This window comes from Cavia porcellus, unplaced genomic scaffold (assembly GCF_034190915.1).
Source record: "Cavia porcellus strain 051 isolate PalLab524CR breed Dunkin Hartley unplaced genomic scaffold, mCavPor4.1 scaffold_9, whole genome shotgun sequence".
In the NCBI taxonomy this organism is placed as follows: domain Eukaryota; kingdom Metazoa; phylum Chordata; class Mammalia; order Rodentia; family Caviidae; genus Cavia; species Cavia porcellus.
Genome location: NW_026947492.1, coordinates 14,897,652 through 14,923,544, shown reverse-complemented (window position 1 = coordinate 14,923,544; position 25,893 = coordinate 14,897,652). Strand labels below are relative to the sequence as shown.

At 48.3% G+C, this 25,893-nt stretch overlaps 1 protein-coding gene across 1 annotated transcript in view; it reads left to right on the top strand.

Moving 5' to 3' along the window:
• The first annotated feature begins 390 nt into the window (after positions 1–390).
• Positions 391–25,893, top strand: part of Clmp (CXADR like membrane protein) — a 99,512-nt gene continuing 74,009 nt past the window's right edge. Inside the window, exons 1-2 of the mRNA XM_013155606.3 lie at positions 391–406; positions 6,031–6,373. Of these exons, the coding sequence (XP_013011060.1) occupies positions 6,346–6,373 (28 nt within the window). The 5' untranslated portion in view covers positions 391–406; positions 6,031–6,345. The remainder of the gene's footprint in view (positions 407–6,030; positions 6,374–25,893) is intronic.

Genomic DNA, 25,893 nt, shown 5'->3' with positions numbered 1-25,893 from the left:
AACAATCCCAGCTCTTTCCTGGGTCTTATCACACCTGTCAGACACCCTGAAGTTTTCTATTCTTCTATCCTAACCTTTTAGACAAAGACAGGACCGTTCTGTGTGATAGCTGTCCTCACTCTGGAAAGAGAACGAGTTTGGTCCTGGGAGGCTGGGTTGCAAGCTTGTCCCTGGTCTGACTGAAGGGTGATCCTGAGATAGCACGTCCCTGGCTGGGCCTCTGTGAAATAGGAAGTCGGAGCAGAAGGAACTCTACGCGACCAGCCAGCTGGGCAGTGCAGACAGCAGCTGCCAGCAGTGGAATGAAGGTGGACTTATGAGCTGGAACACATGTTTTTAGGCTTGAACGCAGGAAAAGTCCAGGAGAGCTCCTGCCAACTGGGAACAGCTCGTTGCCACAGCCCAGGTAGGAAGAGTAACTATTTCTGTCTTCTGATGTGGTGATTTCTGCCTCCATCAGGCAACAAAGGGAAACCTGGTGCCAGAATCCCAGGAAAATCACATAGGTCACTGATTGGATGCAGACTGAAGCCAGGCATGAACCTAGCTACCCACCTCGTGGCTGCTCTTTGGGCAGAAGTCACTCAGGAATCACAGCAGGTCTGTGGGAGAGGGCACGGCACCAGGATGAGGGCTCTCGGAGCTTTCGCATCATCAGCCAGCTGTGGGATGCCAGCATGAGTCTTGTCTCTCTCTGAGCTGATGTCCTTTTCAGTGAAATGAGGAAGACAGGTCGATGTCTCTGATAGGACTTTAAACCCAATAATCTGAAACTTAGTGGTGGACCATGTTCCTCAGTCATTGGGCTCCTTTGTGACAGCTTGTCTTGAGGGTAATTCTGAGTAGCATAAATCAAAGAAAAACCTGCTTTTGATCTCAGCTGAGATGGGGAACGATTCAAAGAAAGGAGACGGGACCACTCTTTACTATTCCTTTTGTTGTATGTTTCTTAAGCTGTCATTAGATATCCGCTTCCCTTTAAAGAAAGGAGAGGTTTCCTCTGGGCTGAGACAGAGAAGCTTTGCAGAACCAGCTCGACGTATTCCAGAGGCTTGACGCGCCCTGTTGCATTAGTTCAGTGGGAAGTGACCAAGGGCCCACACCTTTCAAGGGCTGAGCACCTTATATGGTCTCCTGTAGGGCATCCTGCGTGCAAGAAGCCAGGTGGAGACTGAGATCTTTTCACCAACAAATATCCTAAATGAAACACCATCCTCAAAATACTCCTGCGTCCTCAGCTGACCGTGTAGGTCACAGCTGTGTTCACATGAACAGGTCCTATCCCTCTCACCTTGTTCTCTCCCCTGACCCTTTGGGAAGGGAACAGCTGTCCCCACTACCAGGATGAGGGGAATGACACTTTAGCCTCAACTAGCACACAGAGTCCCCAGGAAGCACCAACATAAAGTTGTCCAGGCCTGACCCCAAAAGCCAGCTGGAGCCTTTTACTGTCCAGCCACAAAAAGAATAACACACTGAATAGCCAAATTGAAAAGTATCCTTGTAGGACAGGAAAGAATATATAAAGATAACCTTGTTTTAATAGAAAAGGAAATGAGACTGAAATTGGCTCCTTTTACCGCACGGAATGGAATTCTAGGAACTCCCCTTAGTTTTAGTTGGAACAAATATTTACCAAGTCGTGTATGTGTTAGACAGTGGCGCCCTCCTTGTAAATTTATTTCTTCCTCGTAGCACTGGTAAGCAGAGAGGGAAGGAACGCTCGGTGAAGTAAAGGACTTTGGGATAAATGCTTAGACCCCAAACTTTCTGCCGCCTGCCCCCAAATTCTTTGCATCAGCCAGAGTTGCCTGTTCCCAAATGTTCCATGAGTGGTATCTTCATCTGTGATGATGGGATTATAGGAGGATACAGATCCCAGAGGGATTAAAACACATGGTCCAGTGCTCCCTGGTGTCATGTGAGATGGGAGAACGGCGGAGGGCTCTATCTTTGCTGTGGTTTACACATCTTTTCTTCTGGGCTGTTCTCTCTGACATCTCTGTACGAGGCACTGGCCCCGCTCACAGCAGCCCTCCCACTTCCTCATCCCACACAGTAAACTGCTCATTTGTGTCGTCTCCCTCCATTCACCATAAGCTTGCAGAAGGCAAGGACTTTTCTTCGGTCAGCATTGATTTTCCAGGGCTCGATATGTAGTAAGTATTTCACAAAGTGCCCTACAGCGGAGCTACACATTTAACTTTGAATTATGAATTGAAAGAAAAAAAAAACCCAAAAAGATGGATGGGTGGATGGGTGGATGGATGGGATCATGGTTTATCATTCCCTCCAAGTTACCGTATATCAAAATAATTGAGTAATTTATCTTTCTGTCCCTGAAAAGTTAATTTACCTGACTTCCTAGGTTTGTCAGCAATCCAATCAAAAGAAGTGAGTAAAAGAGGTTTGAAATCTTTCTTTAGACTCTGCCTTCATCATTTACTAACCATGGGTAGGATGCAATTTACATAACTCTTTGACCCTTTGTCTTTTCATTGTAGTGTGATAGCGTGAGTCTTACTGGTACGTTTATATCTAAATGGCCCACCAAAGTCTCATGGCGCTCCCAAGTGAGAGCATCACGGAGGTATGACCCTCATCAGCGGACGAGTCCCTAGCTCAATGTGATGGTGGGAGGTGACATACCGTGGAAGGACGAGGTCACTCCTCTCACCTGGTTGGCTCTGTCTCCCCCTTCCTCACTTGACCTCTTTCTCTCTGCCGGGAACCCCTATGCCCTAGAGCTGTTTCTCCTCTGCTATGCCCTCCTGCTTTGGAGCCACCCATCTACAAACTGAAATGTCTACAAACTTTGAGAGCCAAAATAAAGCTTTTCTCCTTAGAGTTGTGAGTGTCAGGTATTATAGCTCGGTGAACAGAAAGTAACCAAGACACTAACAGGAGGTAAAGAAATGGTTCCTATTAATACTCGTCTTTGGTGTCTTGTGTGTCTTTCCCTTCTCTTCCACTCATAGTGACTGTTAGATTCCTAACCCTTTCTAATCCCTTCTTTCTTTTCTTTCTCTTTCTTTCTTCCTTCCTTCCTTCCTTCCTTCCTTCCTTCCTTCCTTCCTTCCTTCCTTCCTTAGACAGGGTCTTGCTGTTTAGTTCCAGCTGATCTTGAACTCACTGGGCACCCAGGCTGGCCTTGAACTTGAAGCAATCCTCTTACTTCAGCCTCCTGAGTGTGTGCAGGGTTTACAGGTGCGTGCCACCATGCCTGGCATGAACAATTCTTCCAAAGTCTTCTGTTTGCTTTGCCCCCCTCCTCTTATCCACCCATGTAATGCAACAGGCTCTAACCAGTTCCTTGGCTCCAGGCTTCCCCTTCAATACATCATCTCTGAATGCTGGCTCAGAATGTTTACAGATTTAGGAAGGCATTCTCCGGCACTCCAGAGAGCGGAGAGGATAAGGGCTGAGTCTTGCAACAGCAGATGTGTCTATCACTTTACGCATGACTGATACAGCGTCAGCTGTTCATATTAGAGGGTAGGGGTGGGAGGATGGATGTATGGGACAAGGAAGCAAAGTTCACAACAGACCAGCCCTTTGTGGTCACCTCTGAGCAAAAGCTGCCAATTTACACTTTCTAAGGTTCTCGTTATGGCACTTCTTTTTTATTAACACCTTTTGCTGAGAACCTGAAGAACAAGCTGGACAATCCTTTGCTTCCCATTCAGAACCCTTCACAATTTTGCTTCCAGTCACTGTCCCAGGATCCTTGCCAGGTCTTCCTAACTAAGCTGCTTTCTCGAGCTGTTGTCGAACAGTCTCACAAGTGGATGTTTTCTCTCCCACTGGCCTAGAGGTCTATTAGGGGTCAGGGCTGCTGTGTAACTTTTCAGATTCCCTAAGGCTCCCCGCCTAAACTTTGCAAAAGCCAGTGCAGATGGGCAATGGCTAGCTGATGACTGATGACCCAGGGCTGAAGATATCACAACAGCTCAACTTGGGCTAATTCACGTCCACACCAGCCCTCAAGCCTCAAGCAGCAATGTCGGGGGTGTGGGTGGGGCTTTAAAACTGTGCAAATACACCTCCCCCAGAAAGAAAGAGAAGGAGGAAATCTGGGTTAAAGGTATCAAGAATTTCTGATGCAGTTTTACAACTTTTTGTAAGCCCAAAATTGTGTCAAAACTTTAAAAAATACAAAGCAGAAACGACAAAAATTACTACATGTAGTTTTAACAACAAAATTTATCTAATCCATGTAATTTCTCTTCCACTTTTTTGTCTTTATATTCACATTTTTCTTTCCTTCTTTTTTTTTTTTTTTTTTGTCATTTTGAGACAGGGTCTCACTATGCAGTTCAGGCTGGCCTTGAGCTCACTTTGTAGCCCAGGGTGGTCTCGAACTTGCAACTGTCCTCCAGCCTCAGCCTCCCAAGTGGAGTGCTGGGATTACAAGCAGGAGCCACCACGCCCAGCTATATTCACATTTTTCAACATAGTCACATATGAATTATAGTTGTGAATGTAACTATTTTCCCTATTAGATGAAATGAATAAAGTGTAAAACAATCACCTCAGAGTCAGACAAACCTTTTAATGACATAAAATACAACACTTTTAAAATTTAAATTATAACATTATTTTTGGAATAGAGGGGTTTTTAGCATTTTGTAATCTGCACAAGATATTTAATCCTAGGTTGCATTTCTCTTACCTTGAAAGCAGAATTGATAAAGCCTACCCTTGATACTGTCCTAAGAATCAAAAATATAAACAAGTACCCTGGCCCACAGTTAGTGCCCATGACCTACCTATTGCAATTTTTAAAATGTCAATTGATTATCAAGTTCCAGCCACTCTGTGTCCCCAGTGCCTAAGAAAGCCAGGGTGGGTGCCTAAGAAGCAGTTTCATAAGGTGGGAATGCCCAGCGAGGGGCGAGGGGCTGTGGCTCTACCACTGCAAAGGTCGTGCTTGTCCATACTGCTAGTCCATACTACTGTCCATTCAGCAGTTCCCTAACCTCTGTGCCCTGTCTATGAAATAGCACCGGTTTGTGTTACCACCGGGAAAGGCGCAGCCTGTTAGAGCCCACTAGGACGGCAGCAGACCTGCCCCAGGGCTCAGGGCCAGCACACACTCCAGGCTGGGCTAGCCTGCAGCAGCCCCGCATGCACCCTCAGCCCGCCCTGCAGGGACGTCCAGGGACACAGGGTAGTGTGGGGGCAGAGCCCGGCCCTCACAGCCCTTTTGGAGCTGCAGCTGGGTCCTCAAGGGCAGATCCCCAAAGGCCATCTTGGGGACCCTCCGGGCTGCCGGGCCCCAGGCGACTCCAGCGGCTTTCTGAGTGGAAGCGCTGTATAATTTGCGCGGCGCCACGTGCAGTGCGTGCCGTGTGGCTCACTGCCATAGCGGCTCCACTTCAGATTTCTCCGGGGCGAGGGCTACTTTGGCTCTGCCCAGTCTGGGGTCGGCCATTGTAAAGTCTGGCGAGATGGCACACGTGAAAGGCCGAGCAAAGCCAGGCAAAGTGTGGCCCAGAGGTGCCCCACGAGGTGGGCAGTCAGAAAAGCAGCGGCCGAGACCCTCCCCAGCGCCCCTTTCCACACCTCACCGTCCATGCAGCCAGCCCGGCGGCCTCCCACCGACCCGCCAGGACCGGGCGGGCAGGGAGAGGCCGAGGAGGCCAGCAAGGGGAGGCAGGACCGACGTGAATAAGAAAGGAGGGAGTGTGTGATCGAGCGGGGAGAGAGCCGAGCAAAGTGCGAACGGAGACCCGGCGAGGCCTCCTCCAGGCATCGGCTCTGCCCGAAGGCTGCGGATTTCCCGCTCCGGGTCAGTGCCACGCCAGCGCCCCCGGAGCGCCCCGGGCCCCAGACCTCCCGCCCGCGCGGGGCAGAGCCCAGCCGGCCGCCTCCCGCCTCTGCCCGCAGCCCGCGGCCTGCACGCTCACCCCCAGGCGGGGGAGGGGGCGGAGGGCGCCGGGAGGAGGGGCTGCGGTAGGAGGCAACCATGTGGTTCCAGCTCAGTTTTTTTCCCCTCTCCTTTCTCCACTCGGTTTTCTTTCCAAACAGGGAAAAGTGCTCCGTGAAGCGGCAGTGCCTCTCCGCCTCGCCTTTTCCTCCCGGACTCGGGTCGTGGCTCCGGCTCCGGCTCCGGCGCAAGCCGGTGGGGCGCGCGCTAGGGACCCCTCGGTGCCCGGGAGCGCAGGGCGCGGGGACCCGGGCGCGGGGAGGGGGCGAGGCCGGTGCCCGCGCCCGCACATGGCCGGAGCCCCGCGCGCTCCCCGAGGCGCCGCGCCCAGCTCTCCAGAGGGCCGTCGGCTGCGCCCGGACGCCCCGCAGCCAGGCAGCGGCTGAGCGGGGACGCGCCCGCGCCCGGGGATCGGGATGTCCCTCCTCCTCGTCCTCTCGCTAGGTGAGTGCCCGGGGAGGGCGGGGAGCTGGTGGGTCCCGGGCGGACGCGCCTGGCGCGGTGGTCCCCGGCGATCCCCGCAGCCTCTGCGGGAGCCCACTGCTCGGTCCCTGCCTCCCCGCATCTGGCGGCCGGGGACCGCCCAGCGGGCCTCCGCACACAGCGGGCTTCGCACATCTGGGCCCTGGAGCTGGTCGGAGGTTGGGGGCGTTTCCTGGTTGAGTTTGGCCGCGCACCGTTTGATGTGGAAGGTGCTTTTTTAAGGCAATATTTGGTTTCGGGCGTCTGTAGGGAAACTGGAGAACTGGGGGAGGGAAGGTTCATCCAGAAATTTTTGTGCCAGGTTTCAGAGGGTGTGGAGGGCTTTTTTGTTTCAAACAGGCGCCTTGGAGCGCCGAGATTAGAAACAGATGTGTTGAAGGGTAAGAGGAAGGGAAAGGGATGAGACGGGGTGGGAGAGGAAGGGAGAGAGGGGGAAGGGGCAGAGCGAGCAGAGCCGGAGAAGGCGCAGCCCTGAAAGAAAGCGAGGCTGGAAGGAAGGAGGGAAAGAAGGGAGGGAAGAAGGCAAGAGAAGGACAGGGACAGAAAGAGAACAGGAGAGCAGGCATGGGAAGCAGAAGAGCAGGACGGAGGGGAACCTGAGCAAGGGGGTGAGGAGAAGACTTAGAAGGAATGGAGCCAGGGAGAGAGGGAGACGGGCAGGCACCCCTGCCTCCGAAGGGGGTCTGGGGCAGAGAAGAACCATCCAGAAGGTCCCTTCCCGGTGCCACCCAGGCCGGACCCCTAAGGCCTCAAGGGTTCTAAAGACACAGGCTGAGATTGGGCATTTGCAGGGCAGGTTCCAGCAGGTACGAGCTCAGCAGGAGGCCAGAGGGGAGGGGCATCTGAGGGGCACACTGCAGGTCCCAAAGGGATCCAGAGTTGCCAAAATCCCAACAGCAGGCAGGCTGCACTGTGAGCACTGCGGTGGACACTCGCCCACAGGAGCCGGAGCCCTGGGTTCAAGCTGATGAGCTGACTAACTGGAACAAATTATTCATTGCACAGCTTCATTTCCTTGTCTCTAACACCAAAAAAGAGATGGTTGTGAAGGCCTTGCTAGCCCTGCCAGCCTCCAACACTAGGAGTCAAGGAGGGCGGAGATCTTAGAGGCAGCGAAGCCAGGCGAGCAGCACCAGCACAGCATCCTGAAGTGGGTAGCCAGACCTCCCTGTTCGCTCAGACCTTGCCAACCAACTGGTCAACCTGTGTGGGTCCCCCTCAGGCTGGTACCCACCCAAGCTGGAGGAGAGGAAGAGATCTGCTGAACTAAACTGTTGTTCAAGGAGGATGGAGCGGTGGAGGCTGAGGGGCTGTTTTCTAAGCTCGGAGAAATGTGTTTACATAGCTGGGTGGCATCTTTGTCACTTAATTGGCCCACGCCACTAAGCTACCAATTACTAGATGGTCGCTAGAACCAAGCTTCAGAATTGCCTTACTAAAGACAGTGGATAGTCCTTAAGTCCTAGCTGTACTGAACATTTTGTGTGTGCTAATCTGTTTCATTCTTCACACCAACCTTGTTGGCTATGATTAGTATCCTCATTCCACAGATGAAGAAATTGGGAGCCAGGCACGGTGGTACATGCATTCAAATGTAGGTTGGGTCTGGTTTACAGTGGAAAGTGACTTGGGCCCCCACAGTTGGTTGAAATCAGCTGGTGGCCTGGATTGTGAACACTGATGAAATCATCGTCCACTTCGTCCATGAGAAAGAAGGATCGACCAAAACTTGTGTCAAAAGATGTCTTCCATCACTGGCCCTTCTTTACTGAGCGTCTACTATGTGTAACTTTTTCTGTTAAGAAAAATAGTTCGTTGAGATGATTCTCTGCCTTTAACATAGAAGTTGCTTTTCCTGATGTCTTTCCTGGGGCTGCTATAAAAGTTTTACAAAGTAAAGTCCAGGTAGAAGAGAAATGAGGACTGCTGGCTTAGAATTCTGTGTCACAAGATTTTCATAGTCATGCAAACTATTAAGCTTTTGTCACATCTAGGCTTTTGTCAGACATACCCAGACTCATGGCATTCCAGCTCTAAGTAGATCAAACTGTCCAAGTAAGAAAGAGGCATCAGAGGAGCTGATGGGAGTAAATGAGAGAGGCAGTATTCCTGGCTGGATTAGCACGGTTTGCAAAGTGGTTTTGAGTCATAGTGTACTTGGGCACGCTTTAGCAAAATCCAGAGTTGCCTAAAATCATCTAGTGGACTTGAAAGCTTCCTGTGATCACAGCTGGCTGGATTGTGGGCTTCTCTTTTTTCTTGAGAATGCACAAGATAGCAGGAGAGTCAGGAGAGCCAAGAGAGTTCATGGTTTTGAGTAGGACAGGCCAGGGGACTCCTTGCTTTCTGGGATTGCCAATGACTGGGGCCAAGTGTCCTGCCTCTGATATGAATGAACAAATAGTGCTCTGAGCCCTGGGGAGTAGAGAGAATGGGGGGAGCCCTGCCCCTGCTCCGGCCACCACCCTCTCTCCTCCCCTGCGGCTGAGGTCCTCATTATTCTGCCTTGACTTCTCTCCTAGACTTCACAGTAGCTGCCACACGGGAGTCGGCTTGTCCTGTCACCTCCATCCTTCGCACTGCTACCCTGTAGTAGAGCTGGCAGAGGGCAGAAAGCCTATCATGGGAATGTGGCAAGCTGTCTGTGTTCTTGGTCTGACTGCCTCCAATCTTGAATTCAGAGTTTCTATAATTTCATGATCTTTCTTTTTTTCTTTTTGAAGTCTTTAATAGTCCCCACTGCTTTTAATCCTAAGTATAAACAATTCATCCTGAGAGTGTATAGTTAAGGAGCAAAGCACTTGGTTTCCCCAAAAATGAACTTGGGGAAGGGCTGATGCATAGTCCACTGGCCTGCGGGACAGTGACAGGTCGTGGTAGGATCTCATGTCCTTCCTCCTTCTTTCCACATTGGTGATGATGGCAGTAATAATGATACAGTCCCAGGAAGCTCATGTCTTGTCTCATCTTATTTGGTCTTGTGCTCAGCCAAGCAGTGCACACATGAATATATTTCATGAACATACTTTACGATAATGAGCTAGACAGTCATTTTTAAAGGCAGAGTCAAGGATTGTCAAAATCAATGGTTCCTAAAATTTTGAGTCTCAGACTTCTCTGAGAAGCTAATGAAAACCACTTTTTAGGAGAAGAGACACATCCATTAAATTTTGCCAATAATTTTTTGGGGCTCATTGATCTCTTGATATCCTTCCTTGAAACCCAAGTTTATCCTTGTTCTAAACCTGCTGCTTCTTATGAAGAATCTGAAGTTCAGAGGGAGTTCTTAAAACCACACAGCTAGTTTAGGAGAATGGCCACGACTGGAATCCTAATTCCATGATGTGCCCTATTGTACAGTCCTAAAACAGAAAAATACCTCTCCTTCCTTTTCTGTGGATGTAGCTAAAATTTAACTAATCATTATTCTAATGCTTCAGTTAGATGAGTTAAATGCTGAATAATTGGCATGGTTTTTATGTTGGGAAATTACTTGAAAAATAGGGCAATTGTCGTAACATTTCAATTTAGTCATTGTGACTGGAAATCCTGGAAACTTTCTGTGGCGTCATGATTAATGTCTGGTGTGTTCAGGTAAAAAGAATTAACACTCCAAGTTCTAGATGTGGGTGCAGGCACACCAGAACAGGACTGGAAGTCAAGGGCTTTTTGGATTTAGCTCAGTGGCGTAATTGCCTGCTTGGCAAGCATAAGGTTGAGTTTGATCCTCGGTACAGGAAAAAAAGGTTCACTTGGTTTAATGGTGATGTAGCAATCAAGGGCTTCTGTTGCTTCACAGTTTTGCTGGATTATTTTTGACAAGTCAAACTAGTGAGCCTCAGTTTCTTTCTCTGTAAAATTAGGATGTTAGACTAAGGTTCTCTCCAAGTTTCCTTATCCCTTTGTCTGAGTTTTTTAATACTGAGAGTTTACCAGCTAACCAAAATGTAGTTGTGATCAGGAACACATGAGTCTCACCATGCTTGATTAATTTTTTTCAGGAACGGTCCAGTGGTGGCAGTTGGTGGTATATGATTACAAACCCAGAAGGGCCAACTAAGATCAAGAAAACAGTAATGACATTCATCCTGGAACTATACCCTTCGTCTGTGAGCCAGGGAGCATTATTCAAGGTCAAGGGCATGACCAGATCCTCCTGGTCCAGGATGTCTAGTAACTGAAATAGTACAGTAACCAAAACAACCTCAGCCTAAGCAGTTACCTGCAGAAAAAACCACAACCATGAGTACGCAAGAGAGTGGTCAGGGTACAGGATCTGTCTTGTGAAACTATTTGCAAACTTTAAACATTTTCTTCTTTTTTTTCTTTCTTTCTTTCTTTCTTTCTTTTTTTTTTTTTTTTTTTTTTTGTCTTTTTTGAGACTGAGTCTCGCTATGCAGTTCAGGCTGGCCTTGAGTTCACTTTGTAGCCCAGGCTGGTCTCGAACTCGCAATTATCTTCCCACCTCAGCCTCCCAAGTGCTGGGATTACAGGCATGAGCCACCATGCCCGGCTCAGCATCTTCTATTTTTAAGAAATAATTTACACATAATAAAGCGTACCAATTACATGTATAACTTCATGGAGCACATGCATGGATTTGAACTTATGGTTGCGGTTTGAAATACGAATTGTACGTGGTTAAGGGATTGTGTAGAAATGAATATTATGACACTGTAGTTAATTTCTAATGTTCATACAAGGTTTAGCAGTTTACAAAGTACATTGAACTATCTTACCTTCAAGTTGCTGTTTGAGAATAAATGCCATTGTTACTCCACATATAAATAAATAGTTTTGCAGAGAAATAAGTTGAGTTTCTTATGAGTCGTTTATTAGTAAACCGAGCTGGAACACCAACCCAGGACTTTGGATTCTGAAGACCTAGTTTCTTCTCCAGAAGATGTACACTTACTATGAAATCAAAGCTGAATGTGACCGAGAAGGTCACAGGCTAAAGCACAGGATTCATTGACAAGGTGCCAGCCCTAGCCCTAAGGAAAAAATATATCAAGACATTTGTCACCCATGGAGCCCCTATCCCTGCCTCATTCTTGTTCAGCAATGCTTGGTTTGAAATAGTGACTACTGTTAATAACTGAGTTACCGCATATGCTGTGCGTTGATCTAATACCTTCTAACTAGTCAGACTCCTCTGCAGTCCTTTGGGTTACTGCTTAGTCTGTCTGCTTGGGGGTCTGGGGTGGGAGCTCCCTTGTTACCATATGGTCCCCAGGCTGCAGATGGTGAGGGTTTAGGGATTGCATGATTTCCCTGCATGTTGCTTTTTCTAGTTAAATTTCTATTTTTGGCAATTTTGACTTGTTTCCTACAGATTCTTAGAAACAGAATCCAGACTGTACCCCCTCTCCCAAAAAAAGTCCTGGTTATCTGAGTTCCTAACCATCTGGATTTCAGAAAAATAAAACTTTATTTCCTTTGGCACCGTACAGACCAAAATGGAGACAAATGCCAAAATCAAACCTTTATATTGTGAGTGGTAGTATTTGAATCACTGTGTGTAGACTCGGCCAAAGTCTGGCAGTGATAAGACTGAAAACTATTTTGTTTTAAAAGAAGACAGGAGAAAAAGTGGTTTCCTTTGGGCCCATGCTAACAGGAGAAAATGTGCAGCTAGTACAGAATAGTTCCTTAGTTGGTATGGAATACGGGAGGGTTTTGGAGCAGAAGCAAAGGAGATTTGGAGTGTTCAGGTGGTCAAAGCTGACAGAGGAGAGCAAAGGAGGAGAAGAGAAGGAGAAAAGGTAAAGGAGGAAGATAGGAAGGAGGAGGAAGAGAAAAAGGAAGAGCCAGAGGAAAAAGGCTTATAAACAGCAGAGGGGGAAAACCCAAGCTAACCTCTCTGAGTGTTTGCAGAGTACCTCTCTGAGCTCACTGTCTCAAAGATGGTAGCATCAGCTCATAGCATTTCCCACTCTCTGCACCTCCTTCCCTTCACAAACTATTGAAGAAGAGATAAGCCCTGTGGAGTTCAGCCCCCAGAGCTAGGTTCTGAGATCCACTAATATAAAACACACAGTTTCTGCCTCTTAGAAATTTAGCCCAATGGGAGAGACATTCATAAACAAGGAATTACAGACTTCAGAGGGAGAGGCCTTCATCCAGGAAAGTACCAAGGGTTTTTTTGAGTTCTGAAGAAGCCACTTAATCATGTGCTCTCTGTGACATTAGGGTATTTCTTCTGCTGCGGTCTTCAGGGACGAAGTCTGATCCCTCTGTATCCCTCACAGCACTTGCATGTTAGAGTTTGGTGCTTAATACACAGCAGGGTGTGATGGATCATCCCATCAGCATCAGAAAAGATGGATCAATGCTCCTGGCTTTGGGCCAGGTGCTGCCTGGAGCCATTGAATCTCCCAGTTCCTCTTCTCTACTGAAGGTGATGGTCTCATTCTTCATCACAACCTGCCAGCTGCGAAGCTACCTTGATTGCTTCATCCCTCTTGATGTTAAAAAGAAGAATTACATCCGTGAATCCGTATCGCTTAATTAATACTGGCAGTCTCTTCGCCCAAGATTTGTATGCTATTCCTCTATGTAGGAAGATCAAGCCAAGGAGGGAATTTGCAGTTCCAAAAGAAATCCATTAGATGAAACAGAGACTCAGTGCCTGACATATTCTGATTTCTTTTCTGGGAGGTGAAGCAGGGAGAAATAAAATAAAATAAAATCCCTGAGAGGGAAATTGCTTTGTTGACTTCATTGTTTAAATTTAGGACTGGGTTTGTGGGGATGGTTCAGACTTGGAGCAATAAGCCTCCTAACCCAGCCTCTGTCACTTCTCATTACTTCCAATGACAGTTCCAATTATTTCCAATCACTCTTCAAGGGGAAGGCACAGGAGGCTTTCAGAAAGACCAGCCCTACAGCAACCACTGTGAGAGACCCCAGCTTACAGACCGGCTTGACACCGCATAATTGGTCAAATTGCTTCACCTCTCCAACCTTGGTTTTCTCTGTGTTCATTTTCTCAGTGTTCATCTAGTAGCAATGTCTTTGCCATTTTTGTGAAAGTTAAATGAGATAAATCATTTACGCCCCTGCTCAGTATGTGATAAGCAGTTAAGAAACTTCGGTTGTTATTATCATGACGGTCTTGGCTGGGAGACGTCAGCCAATGGGTATTCGTTAGATTTGCTTATCCGCAGACACTGAGCCATCAGGGTCAGACTTCTGTGCTCTGATCACTGCTGCTCCTTAACCCTGCAGGCAAGTCCCTAGTGTCCTTTAGGGAATATCACCCTGCCCTGGGACTCCAGGAGGCTCAGAGATCCCATCTGTGTCCCATCTGCTTACAGCTGTTCTGGGAGGTGCCCTTCCTGTGCTGCTTGATGGACGGACCATCTACAGGTCACAGAAGCAACACCACAGCCTGCAAATGACTGTTTCCCAGGCCCTGCCCTCTCCTGGGCTGTTCATTAATAATGCCTATGGCAACCTGGGCTGCCTCGGCTTGTACAAATAGCTGTGTGGTTCATTTCTCCTTTTAGTATAAAATACTGTCTTACGGAGCAGTTACTAGCAGTTAACCAGAGGTTTTCATGCAAATTGTTTCTTGTGTCCTTACAACAATCTAAGAAGATGGTCTTACTCTTATTTTGCGGGTCAGAAAGGTGAGGTGTTAGAGGCCGGGTATTTATCCTTGGCTGGACAGACCGAGGATGGCAAAACGGCTGATTTGAGCTGAGTTTACCATCAGCTTCAGCGTGGATTTGGGGAAACAGAAATGCAGAGATGGCAAGGGTAACATAGGCATGTAGTTAATATGTCACTGAAGGACAGGCATCTCATCTGACAAATACATTGCTACATTGTGGGAATGTCGTAGGTGTCCTTACACATCTAGGAGGGCTATGACATCACTAGGGCTTACCTTCTTAGGGGACCAGCCCTGGATATTTGGTCTGTCATTGACTGAATCGTTGATATTGGAACACGAATCACTGAGACAGACAGGAGGCCACTTGGGGACCTGGCCTTACAAGGACCACAAGTTCCTGTGTTCTCAGGCAGTCGTATCTTGACCAATTTGTACTCCAAAGAACCCAACACCCAACCTCATGATAAGGTGAATAACATTTCCTTTTTAAGTTTGAGAAGAAAGAAAAACTCAAGGTGAGAAGAAAAATCTGGCTTTTTCCGTTGACCTGAACAGCGAAGTGTGATTTTTCTCCCCAGGAGCGAGGGCGAAACTGGTGTCCCAGATTCCTGCAGGCCTAGAATTCCCACTCACTGTGTGTCCTCAGGCCAGACAGGTGGCCGGCAAGACCTGTTCCCGGGGTGACTGCCATCGCCAAGGACAGCGGGCTCCTCCTTGGCCCACTCTCACCCTCCGTGCAAGGCAGAAGATGAGGAAAGGTACAAACAAGGCCACCTCTCCACTGCCACGTTCTCTCCTCCACCGCCTGGCCCTCTGTCGCCGGAGGGCAGCAGAATCCCAGGCCCAAATGAATTCAGGTGACTCTGGCCCTCACATGCTGCCACCCAGGCCTGACCTGCTTCCTACTGGCCTGCTCTCAGCTCTAGAGAGCTGGGGGTGGGGGAGACTTTTGAGGTCACTATGATGCGCAGCTCATACAATGTGTTCGCAAACACTGAGGAAAGAAGTTGTGAACCCAAGGAGGACGTGAGGAGAGTTTTTATTGGAAATAAGGGGAAGAGAACAGGTCCTGGATTTCCAGGATGGGTCCTGAATGAGGTTGCTGCATGAACTCTTGATTTAGTTGTTTATAAGCAAGCGGGATACCGGAATTGCTTACCTGTTTACTAGCCACCTGTCATAGTGGTTTAAAAAGATCATTTGGAACTCAGGTTTTTAACTTAGTTCTTTGACATATAGGGTGTATGGGAAACTGGGATCTCAGAAGGAACTGGTTAGTTTATATTATAATTTCCTCAAAATTCAGCAATTTGGCAGGGAGTAGCTACACCTCCCTTTCGTAGGGGGTGAGCTGTGTTTCATGTGGACTGAGGAAATTCATTGACTGTCCAAAGCCCTAGCTCACTGTCTACTTTAATTTCTTCTTTCTTTCTTTCATTATTTTTCTTTGGTACCAGAGAATCAAACTCACAATCTCGCGCTTGCCAGGCAGGAGCTTATGCCACTGAGCTGTATCCTTGGCCCTGTCTGCTCTAATTTCTGTTAGTGTGGCTGGTCACCCCACTCTGTCTTAACCCCTAACTCATACGCTAACCAAATTATTTTCTACACTGCCTCTTTCTGTCTCCCTGTCCAACTCCTGTGAGGCTTTGCTTTTCGCTGGCCCAAAGCTCACTGTGGTGCTTTGCCTCGTACCTTGCTTACGAAGGCCTCTCCCTGCTGACCTTGTGTTCCTGTGTGCCGCACGGCCTCTTCCATTTACTGCTTCCCGTCTAGACCACAACCTCCCAATGCGGTGGTCCCATCTACAAAGGCTTCCCTGGCTCTCTGGGTGGAGAGCTCTGTATCCCCAAGGTACCCATTTCTCACCTTTTAAATAGATTAGCCCACTTCATGGTGTAGTTTGAGGTCCTCGGTGGTGACTGTGAGCAGGGAGAAGACAGCCTGGTGGCTGCCATATGTCAGATTCTTGGAAGATGAGCTAATGAAGGAAGAAATGAGCAAACCAATGAATGTAAAATACAAGCTTATAAAATTGAATTCAGCTGCTGGGCATGGAGGCACACACCAGGAAGCCTAGCACTAAGCAAGCGGAGACAAGTTTGGGGCCATAGCGTGTGACATAGTGAGTTCAAGGTCAGCCTGAGCTGCATACTAAGACCCTTTCTCCGAAGAAAACAAAACAAAAACTCAAGATGTGACCTCTCACTGAAGCATCCTTACTGAGGAATTCTTCATCACTAAGAAGACCTGAAAGAGGAAATGGTAATGGAGGTGCAAAACAGAAAACGGTGGTGCCCTGTTTTAGGCTGTGCACCTCGCTGCTTCTCTGCTGGAGAAGCCAAGAGAGTAAATTCAGCACCAGTATGAATTAAAGGGAAAAGACGCTTTATTTTAAGAAGGAAAAAGAGACAGAAAGCTGCCGGCTGTGGGGTGAGATCAGAGGGTCAGGATATGCCTGCCTGGGGGCCTTTGTCCCCAGCTTCCTTTGTCAGGTGATAGAGACCCTGCTCCCAGGTTGGTACCTGGAATTTGTCACAGCCTAATTGGCTCTCTGCACCCTCACAGATGTGCTTGCAGGGCCTTATCTCTGGGATTCATAGGGGGAAGCTAGGAGGAGCCTTACATATGAGGTCCTTTGGACTCATTGTAATTGAGTAGGGGATGTGCGTGTGTCTAGTGCAGTAATATAGTGACCTACAGTGAGAATACACAGGCACACACACACGTGCACACACGCACTTCTGTATGTGTGTATACACAGATGCAAAGTTGTATGTGTGTGTTTTTATATACTAAATCAGAGTTTTAAGTGGCCACCCTATTGTCTCCTTTGCATTTTATTGGAGGTGGGTAAGGGGCAGTTACATTGGTTTCAAGCACCAGTCCTTTTGCTCTGGTCAGCTCTCAGGTCTTTTGATGTAAATTTCTTTAATTGTCCCCTAAGGAATTCTTCTAGTCAAGTTTTAACTCTTCCTAGCCAGGATCAGCCAGAAAGCTGAAAGAGGCCTTTATTCTGTCCTTTTCCTGCCTAAGATCCCCTACATTTGGGATGTTTGCTGGGAGAGGGGCGCCCTTGCTGGTACACCTCAAGGTCCCGCCCCTTGTCACCTTCCCAGCTCCCTGGGAAGCTCTGACTCTGAGTTGTGCTTCAGGACTGCAAGAGCAGTCCCCTGGGGATGGTGCTGTTCTAGGCTCAGGGCTTATGTACTTTTTAGCTCATGTAGTATGTGTGACAGTGCCGTGAGGCAGACGCTGTCAGCTTCTGTTTCACAGAAAAGGATCAGAGAGACTGAGCAACTTTTCTGATGTTACACATTGAGTAGCTGAACCCAGATCTTCTGCCTCCCAAGTGATTTCATCATTGTTACCTGCTTCATAGAATCACAACTGCAGTATAAGTGGTGGCTGCAGAGCCCTGTGCTAGCTCCCGTTTTTCTGGAACCTTTTTCTACCCCAACTTCTCAAGCAGGCATTCAGGGAGCTTTCTTTGATAGACAGTTGCCGGCAGAATGGCTGCTGTCTACATACGGAAGAATTGAGATTCATTTAATAGTTACAGTGACCAAGAATGTGGATTAATGAATGGTCAACTTAAAACACCCATCTGAACCCAGTCAGTGTGGTTTTGAGTGTGGAAGACCCCACCTGAGGATTCTTGTCAACAGCATAAAAGAATCGGAGAGGAAGAGGTGCGCTGTTGATTGTCTTGGAGAAGCTGGTTGTCCTGGCTTTCTTGGTACAAACTCAGCTGTTCTCATCATCAGAGGAGCTCAGGTCCTCACTGTTACTGAGGATGGCTGCTGTTCTCTTTGGGAGAGCTCTGGTCCTTACATTTAGTGTAGCTTCCTGACTCTTGTGCAGATCCTCCAGCCTGCTGGCACAGATCATTCACCTCACTGGCACAGACTTTTTAGCTTCCACCACTGACCTTTGGGCCTTCCATGTGCAGATCCTTGAAACAGACTTGCATGAATCATTGTCCTGGATTCTGGGCCTCCAGCTGGACTTGTGGAGGACATTTTGATGAGCTCTGGGTCTTGAGCTAGACTCATGAGGAACATTGCTGTGGGGTCCAGGTTCTGCTCAGCTGGATTACTTGGGTCTCCAGTGCATGGTCTCTTGCACTTCTCTGCACTTGACTTTTTGGGTGAATATTGTAAAATAATCCTATAAATTATATGTCCTATATTAAATCTGTTGCCTTGAAAACTGACTACAACACCAAACATTGCCAATTGAGAGGGTTTTCAGGAAGCAGAATACAGGATATTCAGTTATGAAACACCAAACAATCTTGAGAAACATCCATGTAGTCACCCTACTAGTATCTCTCTGTTCAATCCTCAGACCAGCTGTTACGGGTTTACACAGGAGCTTAATGGAAAGGCCTCTCCCCAATTCCCTGGAACCATGGTCTACATTTTAGCAAAATCCTCATGAAGATAAAAAACAAACATCTGAGAAGCTCTAGAGCAGCACTTAAAGCTCCTTGAAGAGATCTAAGGAATTGGAGATTCACACTTGAATTATTGGAACTAGGAAAAGCTCTACTATAGCCATGGACACTGTAATGACACAAAAGAGATGGGTCTATAAATAGAGAAGTAAAAGAATTAGGTCCCTTGTTGGACGCAGTTGGAGGGGCAGGATGGAGGGAGCCTTAGGCCTGTGTGGTGTGAAGTGAGCAGTGGTTACGTTTTTGCATCCTGCAGTCTCCTGTCCAGTGTCCCTGATGACATCAGATACAGATGTGGAAGCTCCTTGGGTTCCCTGCCTGTGTCACTGAGCAGGTGTAGGTACTAGGGTCATCACAGCAGACAGCAGATGAGCCAGAGTATGGGGACCAACAGATGGCAGCGGGCTGTACTCTTAGGACCCAGCAGCTCAGAGTCGTGAGACAAAGGCACAAAGGGTAGAGGCTGTGACAGGAGCTCTCTGTCATTATAATGGGTGGAATCCTGAGACTCTCAACAGCAGATCTGAACCTCCATGGCTCCTGTTTGATGATACCTCACTCCTTATCACAAGAACCTAACCTGGCTTTGCAAATGAGCTACCCAGGGTGACCCAGCCTGCCCTTCCTCACAGTGATTACTTGGGGGTAGAGGTGGAAACAGTTGTTACCAAGCTAGGGCATGGTAGTGCACGCCTGTTACCCCAGCACTCTGGGTGAGCCAGAAGGATTTATGTACAGGAGTGTAGCTCAATACAAAGGCCTAGATTCAGACCCCACGAAAGAAAGAAGGAGGAGGGGAAAAGAGAAGAGAGGAGAGGAGAAGGGAGGAGAGAAGAGGAGAGGAGAGGAGAGGAGGAGAGGGGAGGAGGGGAGGGGAGAAGAGAGGGGAGGAGGGGAGGGGAGAAGAAAGGGGAGGAGGGGAGGGGAGGGGAGGGAAGGGGAGAGGGAATGTTGCTCCAGCTGCAGAGGGGTTTGGCCAACTCCTCCTATTCTTTCACAACTCCTCTAGGCCTTGGCTTATCTCCAAGAAAACCTAGCTCCCAGCAGTGGTTCAGTTCTTTTAAATGGGCACATCGTGCCATCTTCTGATCATCTTTTTTGCTCTGTAACCTGACCATCAGATGTCAAAATAACAAGCACTAAGCAAGCAACTCAGAGACATTCGCATTTCTGGGATTGCAGCACAGCTTTGAACTAAAAGAAGCATAACCTACATTTGTCTCTGTTTCCAATTTTATGCCCAGGAGAAAGCTGGGAGGAAGGGCGGCCTAGGGGAGGGAGGGGCTGACAGGCAGGCCTGGAGATGAATGTGCTGCTCCATTCAGCTGGAGCTCTTTCAGGTCAAGCTCATCTCTACTGTGATAGTAATCTCTGCCTGACACCATCAAATTGTCAATTTCTCACAGCAGGAGAGAGGAGAGATCTCTGACCTAGGTTTGGCTTAGGACAATTTCTTCTGCGCATGTTGTTCTCCCCAGGATCTCAAGGGTTGTTGGCAGATCTTATGAAAAGATAGTGTTTGGTTATGTTTGGTTTTGTGGGTGGGGGTGGACCCATTTGTGGCCCAGGACCCTGCTCATTCCAGTCTGATTGGGAAATGAGATCGGCAGAGGAAAAAAAAAAGTGGTGAGTGAGGTCACACAGAATGGAATTCAAAGTTACAGTGTTTGGAACAGACGGTAAGAGAGATGGGCATCTGGGGACAGGATGGCTTCAGCAAACAGTGGAGCAGGAATGTGTGTGCTGGGAAGTGCACGCACAGTCCCTGGAGGGCTTGCAAAGGATGGTGAATGAAGGGTGGAGTGTGGAGTGGCAGAGAGCCCGGGCATGGGAGGAGAGGGGAAGGGGCACGCGGGAGTGGAGGCTTTTGTGAAATCACTGCTTAGCCTCACGCTGGAAATAGCACACATTCCTAGTATACCTAGTATTCCTATATATTCCTAGGGGGATGCACCTCTGGGTACAGTATATGATCTGTGCCGTGATTTGTATGTATTTGTCGTGCTGGAAGCCTGTTCCCCAGTGCAGCCCTATTGAGAGGTGGCTGGACTTTTAATTGGTGCTGCCTTCAGCAAAGGTGAAGGTATTTCTGGTGGGGCCGCTGTTTGGTCCCACAATGGCAACTTAGTATAGAAAAGTGAATCTGACCCCTGAATATTTCTCTCTTTCTCTTTCTTTCTCCCTATTTGTCATGCGAGCCCTCTTGAGTATGTTCCCCCCACCACGATAGCTTCTGCCTTGAGGCCCTCACCAAAAGCCAAACCATGCGGGTTACAGTAAGGGAGTAGCCCAATTGTGGGCTTTCAGTTTTGTTTAGTTGTAAAACAAAATGTTCTTTATGTTAGGGTTTTCTGGCGAAATAGAGAAGCAAAAGAAAAGAGAAAGTGGCCTTTCTGAGCACACCAGAAGGAGCCCAGGACCGGTGGGGGCTTGACCTGACAGAGTGGGCAGAGGGTTATGTGACCTCTGATTGGAAGTGGCGCATGCTGCGGATATTGGTGATGTGTGAGGAGCTGATTGGAATTCTCTTGGTGCTCGGGAAAGGAAGCTGTAATCAAGGCTGAAGGGGGACGAGGACGAAGTGGTCGTGAGGGTGAGCATTTTGAAAGGCTTTGGCCTTCTGCCGTGTTAGACCACTGCCGTAATGTACAGTAATTTATACGAGGGCATTTACAGTATTTATTTCAGCAACAGGCAGCTAAGACAATGGACAGCTCACTTCTGAGCCTCAGTTTCCCTGTGAAGGAGGAGAGGCTGAGACAGAAGTAGAGCTCTAGTGGGCAGCCGCAGCCCAGGGGCAGTGGTTGTTCTTTCCACCTGGGTGTGTGAGCCGATAATCTTGCTTCTGGGGTTTGAACTGGAAAAGCCTCTGTCGCCCTTAGGTTCCCGTTTCCCTGCTGCTCCCTCTGCCCCCAGTGATTTTCTGATTTTCCCTCACTGTGATTGAGCCCAGCCACCTCCAAGGCCTCTGGTGTCTGTGCAGTCTGACCCTGCGCAAGCCTCTGCTTCTGTAGATTCCAGAGTCTTCTCTGTCTCCAAGTCTTTGCACTTGTTCTCCTCCTACCCTGGAAAGCTTTTTCCCCCTCATCACTGCGAAGCGGGATCCTTGCACGTCGGCTCACAGCCTCAGTGAAATCTCTCCTGAACGCCCTCCCTGGTCCCGGCTACTGTCACATTACACATTGTTATAGCTTCTCCCCAGCATTTACCACACTTTGAATATCCTTTTCTACCCTTGTTCATGTCTGCCTTAGTCCATTCAGGCTGCTGTAACAAACTCCCAGAGATTGGACAGCTCACAAACAACAGAAAGTTATCTTGTTTCTCGTAGTTTTGACACTGGGAAGTCCAAGATCAAAGCACTGGCAGACTCACTGACTAGTGAGCGACTCTTGGGGGTCGCCAACTGCTGGCTTCTTTTTGTATCATCACGTGGTAGAGAAAGGGCTAGAGGGCTCCGGGGATCTCTTTTATAAGGGCTCTCTCTGCCCTTACGGACTGATCACCTCCAAAGATCTCTGCCTGTGTCTATCAAGTAAGTACTATCAGGTTCCCATGTGACAGATGAAGACACTGGGTGTTACAGAGGTTTACTACGTAAGATGTCACACACACACACAAAGAAAAAAAAAAAGAAGAAAGAAAATAAACACTTCCAAAGGAAACCTTGGGCCAGTGATATAGTTCAGTGCTGGAGCACCTACCTGTCAAGCACAAGGTCCTGAGTTTAATTACCAGTACTAAAAAAAAAGAAAAGAAGAAACCTTTCAGATGTAAGCACGCCACGAAGTGTGTATGTGAACACAGGCTGTCTGACCTCAGCACTGGTGCCATCAGTGTGTATGCCATTCGTCTTTTTCTGGTTGCTATGAACAGATACCCAATGTTGGGTGGGTTATAAACTAAAAAGGTTTATTTCCCTCAAGACTCTGATGGTTAGGGCATCTAAGTTGTATCAGCCTCCTAGCGAAGGGGTCTTGGCTATGTGAAGATGTGGTGGTGAAGAACGAGGGAAGGTGATTCAGTCAGTGCTTGCTAGAGAACCGTCTTAATGCAAAATAAACGCATATGTGAGGATTTACAGGACTGGCTTCCAGGGGCTGCCCACTGTGAGAATCAGATAGGAAAAGTGGAAAAATGATTGCACCCCGGACAGCCAAAGTTGACAGCCTAGAGCTCTCCACCGGGTGTGTGTCAAGGAGGCCGAACGTCTGCGCTGGAAGCCAGGAGACAAGGTCCAAGGTGAGGGTGACGCTTGGGGCTCCTCTGCAAAAGACAGAAGCGAGCCTCTCTTCCTCGGTTCCCCTTTGTACCATTTAGGCAGCAAGCCACCCCAGGATGGGTTTTCGGCTTTCGGTAAATCCCCCAGCCACACAGAACTATGCTGATCCATTTCACGGGCACTTCTTACAGGTTTACACAGTCAGTTAACTATCACAGAAGGGCCACACACAGAAGGTGGCATGTGTGCAAGCAGGGAATAGGTCAGGGCACATGGCAGGCTCTTCTGTTTACAGTGCTCACTCCTTTGAGCCTTTTCAGGAGTCAAAATGCACTCCCTGGAGAAAACCACTGATCTGACTTCCAACTAACCCCTACCTATTAAAGGTCCCCCTCTCTGTATCACCGAGCTGGGGACAAACCACAGTGATCTCTGAGCTATCTAAGTCAATACCTTAGGAGTTTTGGGGTTCCCCTGAGGATCTTGTAAAAATGAAAGTACTAATTTAGAAAGTCTGGGGTAGGACCCGAGATTCTGCATTTCCTATACGTTCTCAGCCAATCTTGCTGATCCGTGAAAAAGACTCCTCAAGAAAAAAGAGAAGGAGGTGAAGAGAAGGGAAACTGAGGCCCAGAGAAGGTAGATGACTTTCCTTCTTTTATACAGTTTGTTAATGACAGAGTTGTGACTCCAGGCCTAAGTCCTGGCTTCCCGCCCAAAGCTCTGCCGACACCACACAAACCCAAGGACTTTAAGCATACCCACGTTTCCAAAGATGGTTTTCAGGATTGTAATTACTTGGATGAGAAGTTTCACAGGGGACCCGGGTTGCTGGTCTACACACCATGGTCTTTCTTGTACCGAGTTGCCTCTGGGCCTCTCCGTGACTGAGCAGGTTGGTTGCTGTTTTAGGGAAAACGGTCATTCTCCTTAGGACTTGTGAAGGTCCTCCTCGCACAAACACAGTGCAGCCTGACTCCAGAGGCCTGTGCCACATGCAAGACACAGTGCGTTACTGCTGGTCTACCCAGTTCCCTCTGGTTTGCTATTACAGAGTTTGTCATAATGAGCATCTGATTATTTATGCCAGCAGCCATCCTTCCCCAGTCTGCTCTGTCCTTCCTGACAGATGAAATGCAAACTTGCTGAAAACCTACACAAGTCTGTTTGTCCTGCTGTCCGCCCCGCAGAGATCAGTTTCAGGAAAATGACTATCCAGCTCCCATCTGTGCAAACAAGAAGCTCAGTACTTGCAAAGAGCCCTTGGTAGGACAGCTCTTAGCATAGCAATGATTTTCTACTCTGAGCAGAGGTCTGCTTTCCTGGAAACTGCCACCAACGGAGGCCACAAGGATTAGTAAGGCCACAATCACTTTGCAAGCTAATGACCCCTCTCATTTACAAAGTGACATCTTAAAACATGTACCTGTGACAGATGCTGTGCTGGACACATCGCCTCATGAAATAGTGTCAGTGATGAAGAGGTTAATGTGAGTCATTGTTTTACAAATATGGAAACTGAGGCTCAGAAAGGCTTAAGTCACTTGCCTAGAGACATGAGGCTAGGAAGCTTCAGAAACAATGTATTTTCTATTGCATGTGGCTCTACATCCCCCTCCTACCCAAAAGCGTGTGTGTGTGTGTGTGTGTGTGTGTGTGTGTGTGTGTATGCGTGAGCACCACTGGAGATTGAACCCAGAACCTTTCAATTGAACTACATCTTTGGCCCTTTTAAAATTTATTTATTTTTAAATTTGGGGGTAGGGTCTTGCTAAGTGGCTGAGTTACACAGGCTGGACCCAAATTTGTAGTCCTCCTGCCTCAGCCTCCCAGAAGGCTGGAATTGCATGGTGTGCCACTATGCCCGGCTCCACAAGCCCCTTAACTGGAGAGAGTCCTTTCACTTATGCCTTCCGTCTCACTCTTCTCTAGCACGAACTAAGCCCTCCATCTCCTCTAACCTTTCCCTCCACTATCCCAGCCCCAGTGTGAGCCTTCATTAACTGTGGCCATGCTGTATACCAAGCACCTGATTCGTGTAGAGTGAGTTAATCTCTGTGACAACCCTAAAATAACCAAATTTTACAGAGGAGTGAACCACTGGTACTCAGTAATCTGTCCGGTAGTACTCAATTAGCCAGTGACGAAAAAAGCCGCGGAGGAGCCTGGACCCCTGTGATTGGGAGAATAAGACAAGTGTCAGGGCAAAGGACTGGACGAAGACCGTGGGAATCCGGAGACAGATGACGCAAACAGAGTGCCCCCATCCGACCTGACTTTATCACAGCTGCTCACGGGGCCTCCCTGCAGGATGGCTCAGCACCAGGGAGGCTTCTTCCCCCGAGCCCAAGATGTGCAGGGAGGAGGTCTGGGTCATGGAGGGCATTGCTTCGGGGAGGTCACTAGACATTGTTTTAAGCAAAAGGTGAAAAACAGCTTCATGGGAATGTCGTTGATGTATGATATGATTCAGATATGTACATATTGAAAGCCTGCAATTCTCTAAGTTGCGGTATGTGTAGAAATCCATGAAATGGTCACTAACAAGACATTTTAAATATCTAACATGAACACACAAAGCATGGTTCCCCTAGCAATGACTGGAGGAGGACTCAGGAAGGAGCCCATCTCTGGGGCTCACGAAATCACCCAGGTGCTGTGGGATCCAATAACTCTCCTTCATGTCTAGGTTTCCTTCCTTCTTTATAGTTTTCCTGACTTACTTTCTTCTTGAGGCCAGAGCTCATATTTCCAGCTCTACTTGAATTCTCCAAATTTCTATGACCCCTCCCAAATTCAAGAATAAATTCACCTACAGGGTATGATGGCACACACCTGTAATGCCATCACTCGGGAGGCTGAGGCAGGAGGATCACCACAAATTTGAGGCCAGCTTGAACTACAATAGTGAGACCCTGCCTCTTAAGAAGAATAAATTTACCCTCAAGTTATTGGAGATGAAAAATGAAGTAAATGCAACACAGGGGTTTGGTTCTCTCGCTCAGTGCTCTTTTCCTGATTCCTGCTTCGGGAAGGAGGACGAGATCCACAAAGGCCTCCCGGGAGATACCGAGGAGACAGGGCTGCAGGCTAAGCGCCTGCTTCCCATCCTCCCCGCTGCGCTGCTCCTTGGCCTTGCTCCTGAGGTCCCTCCCTGCACCCCAGAACCCCCACACCGC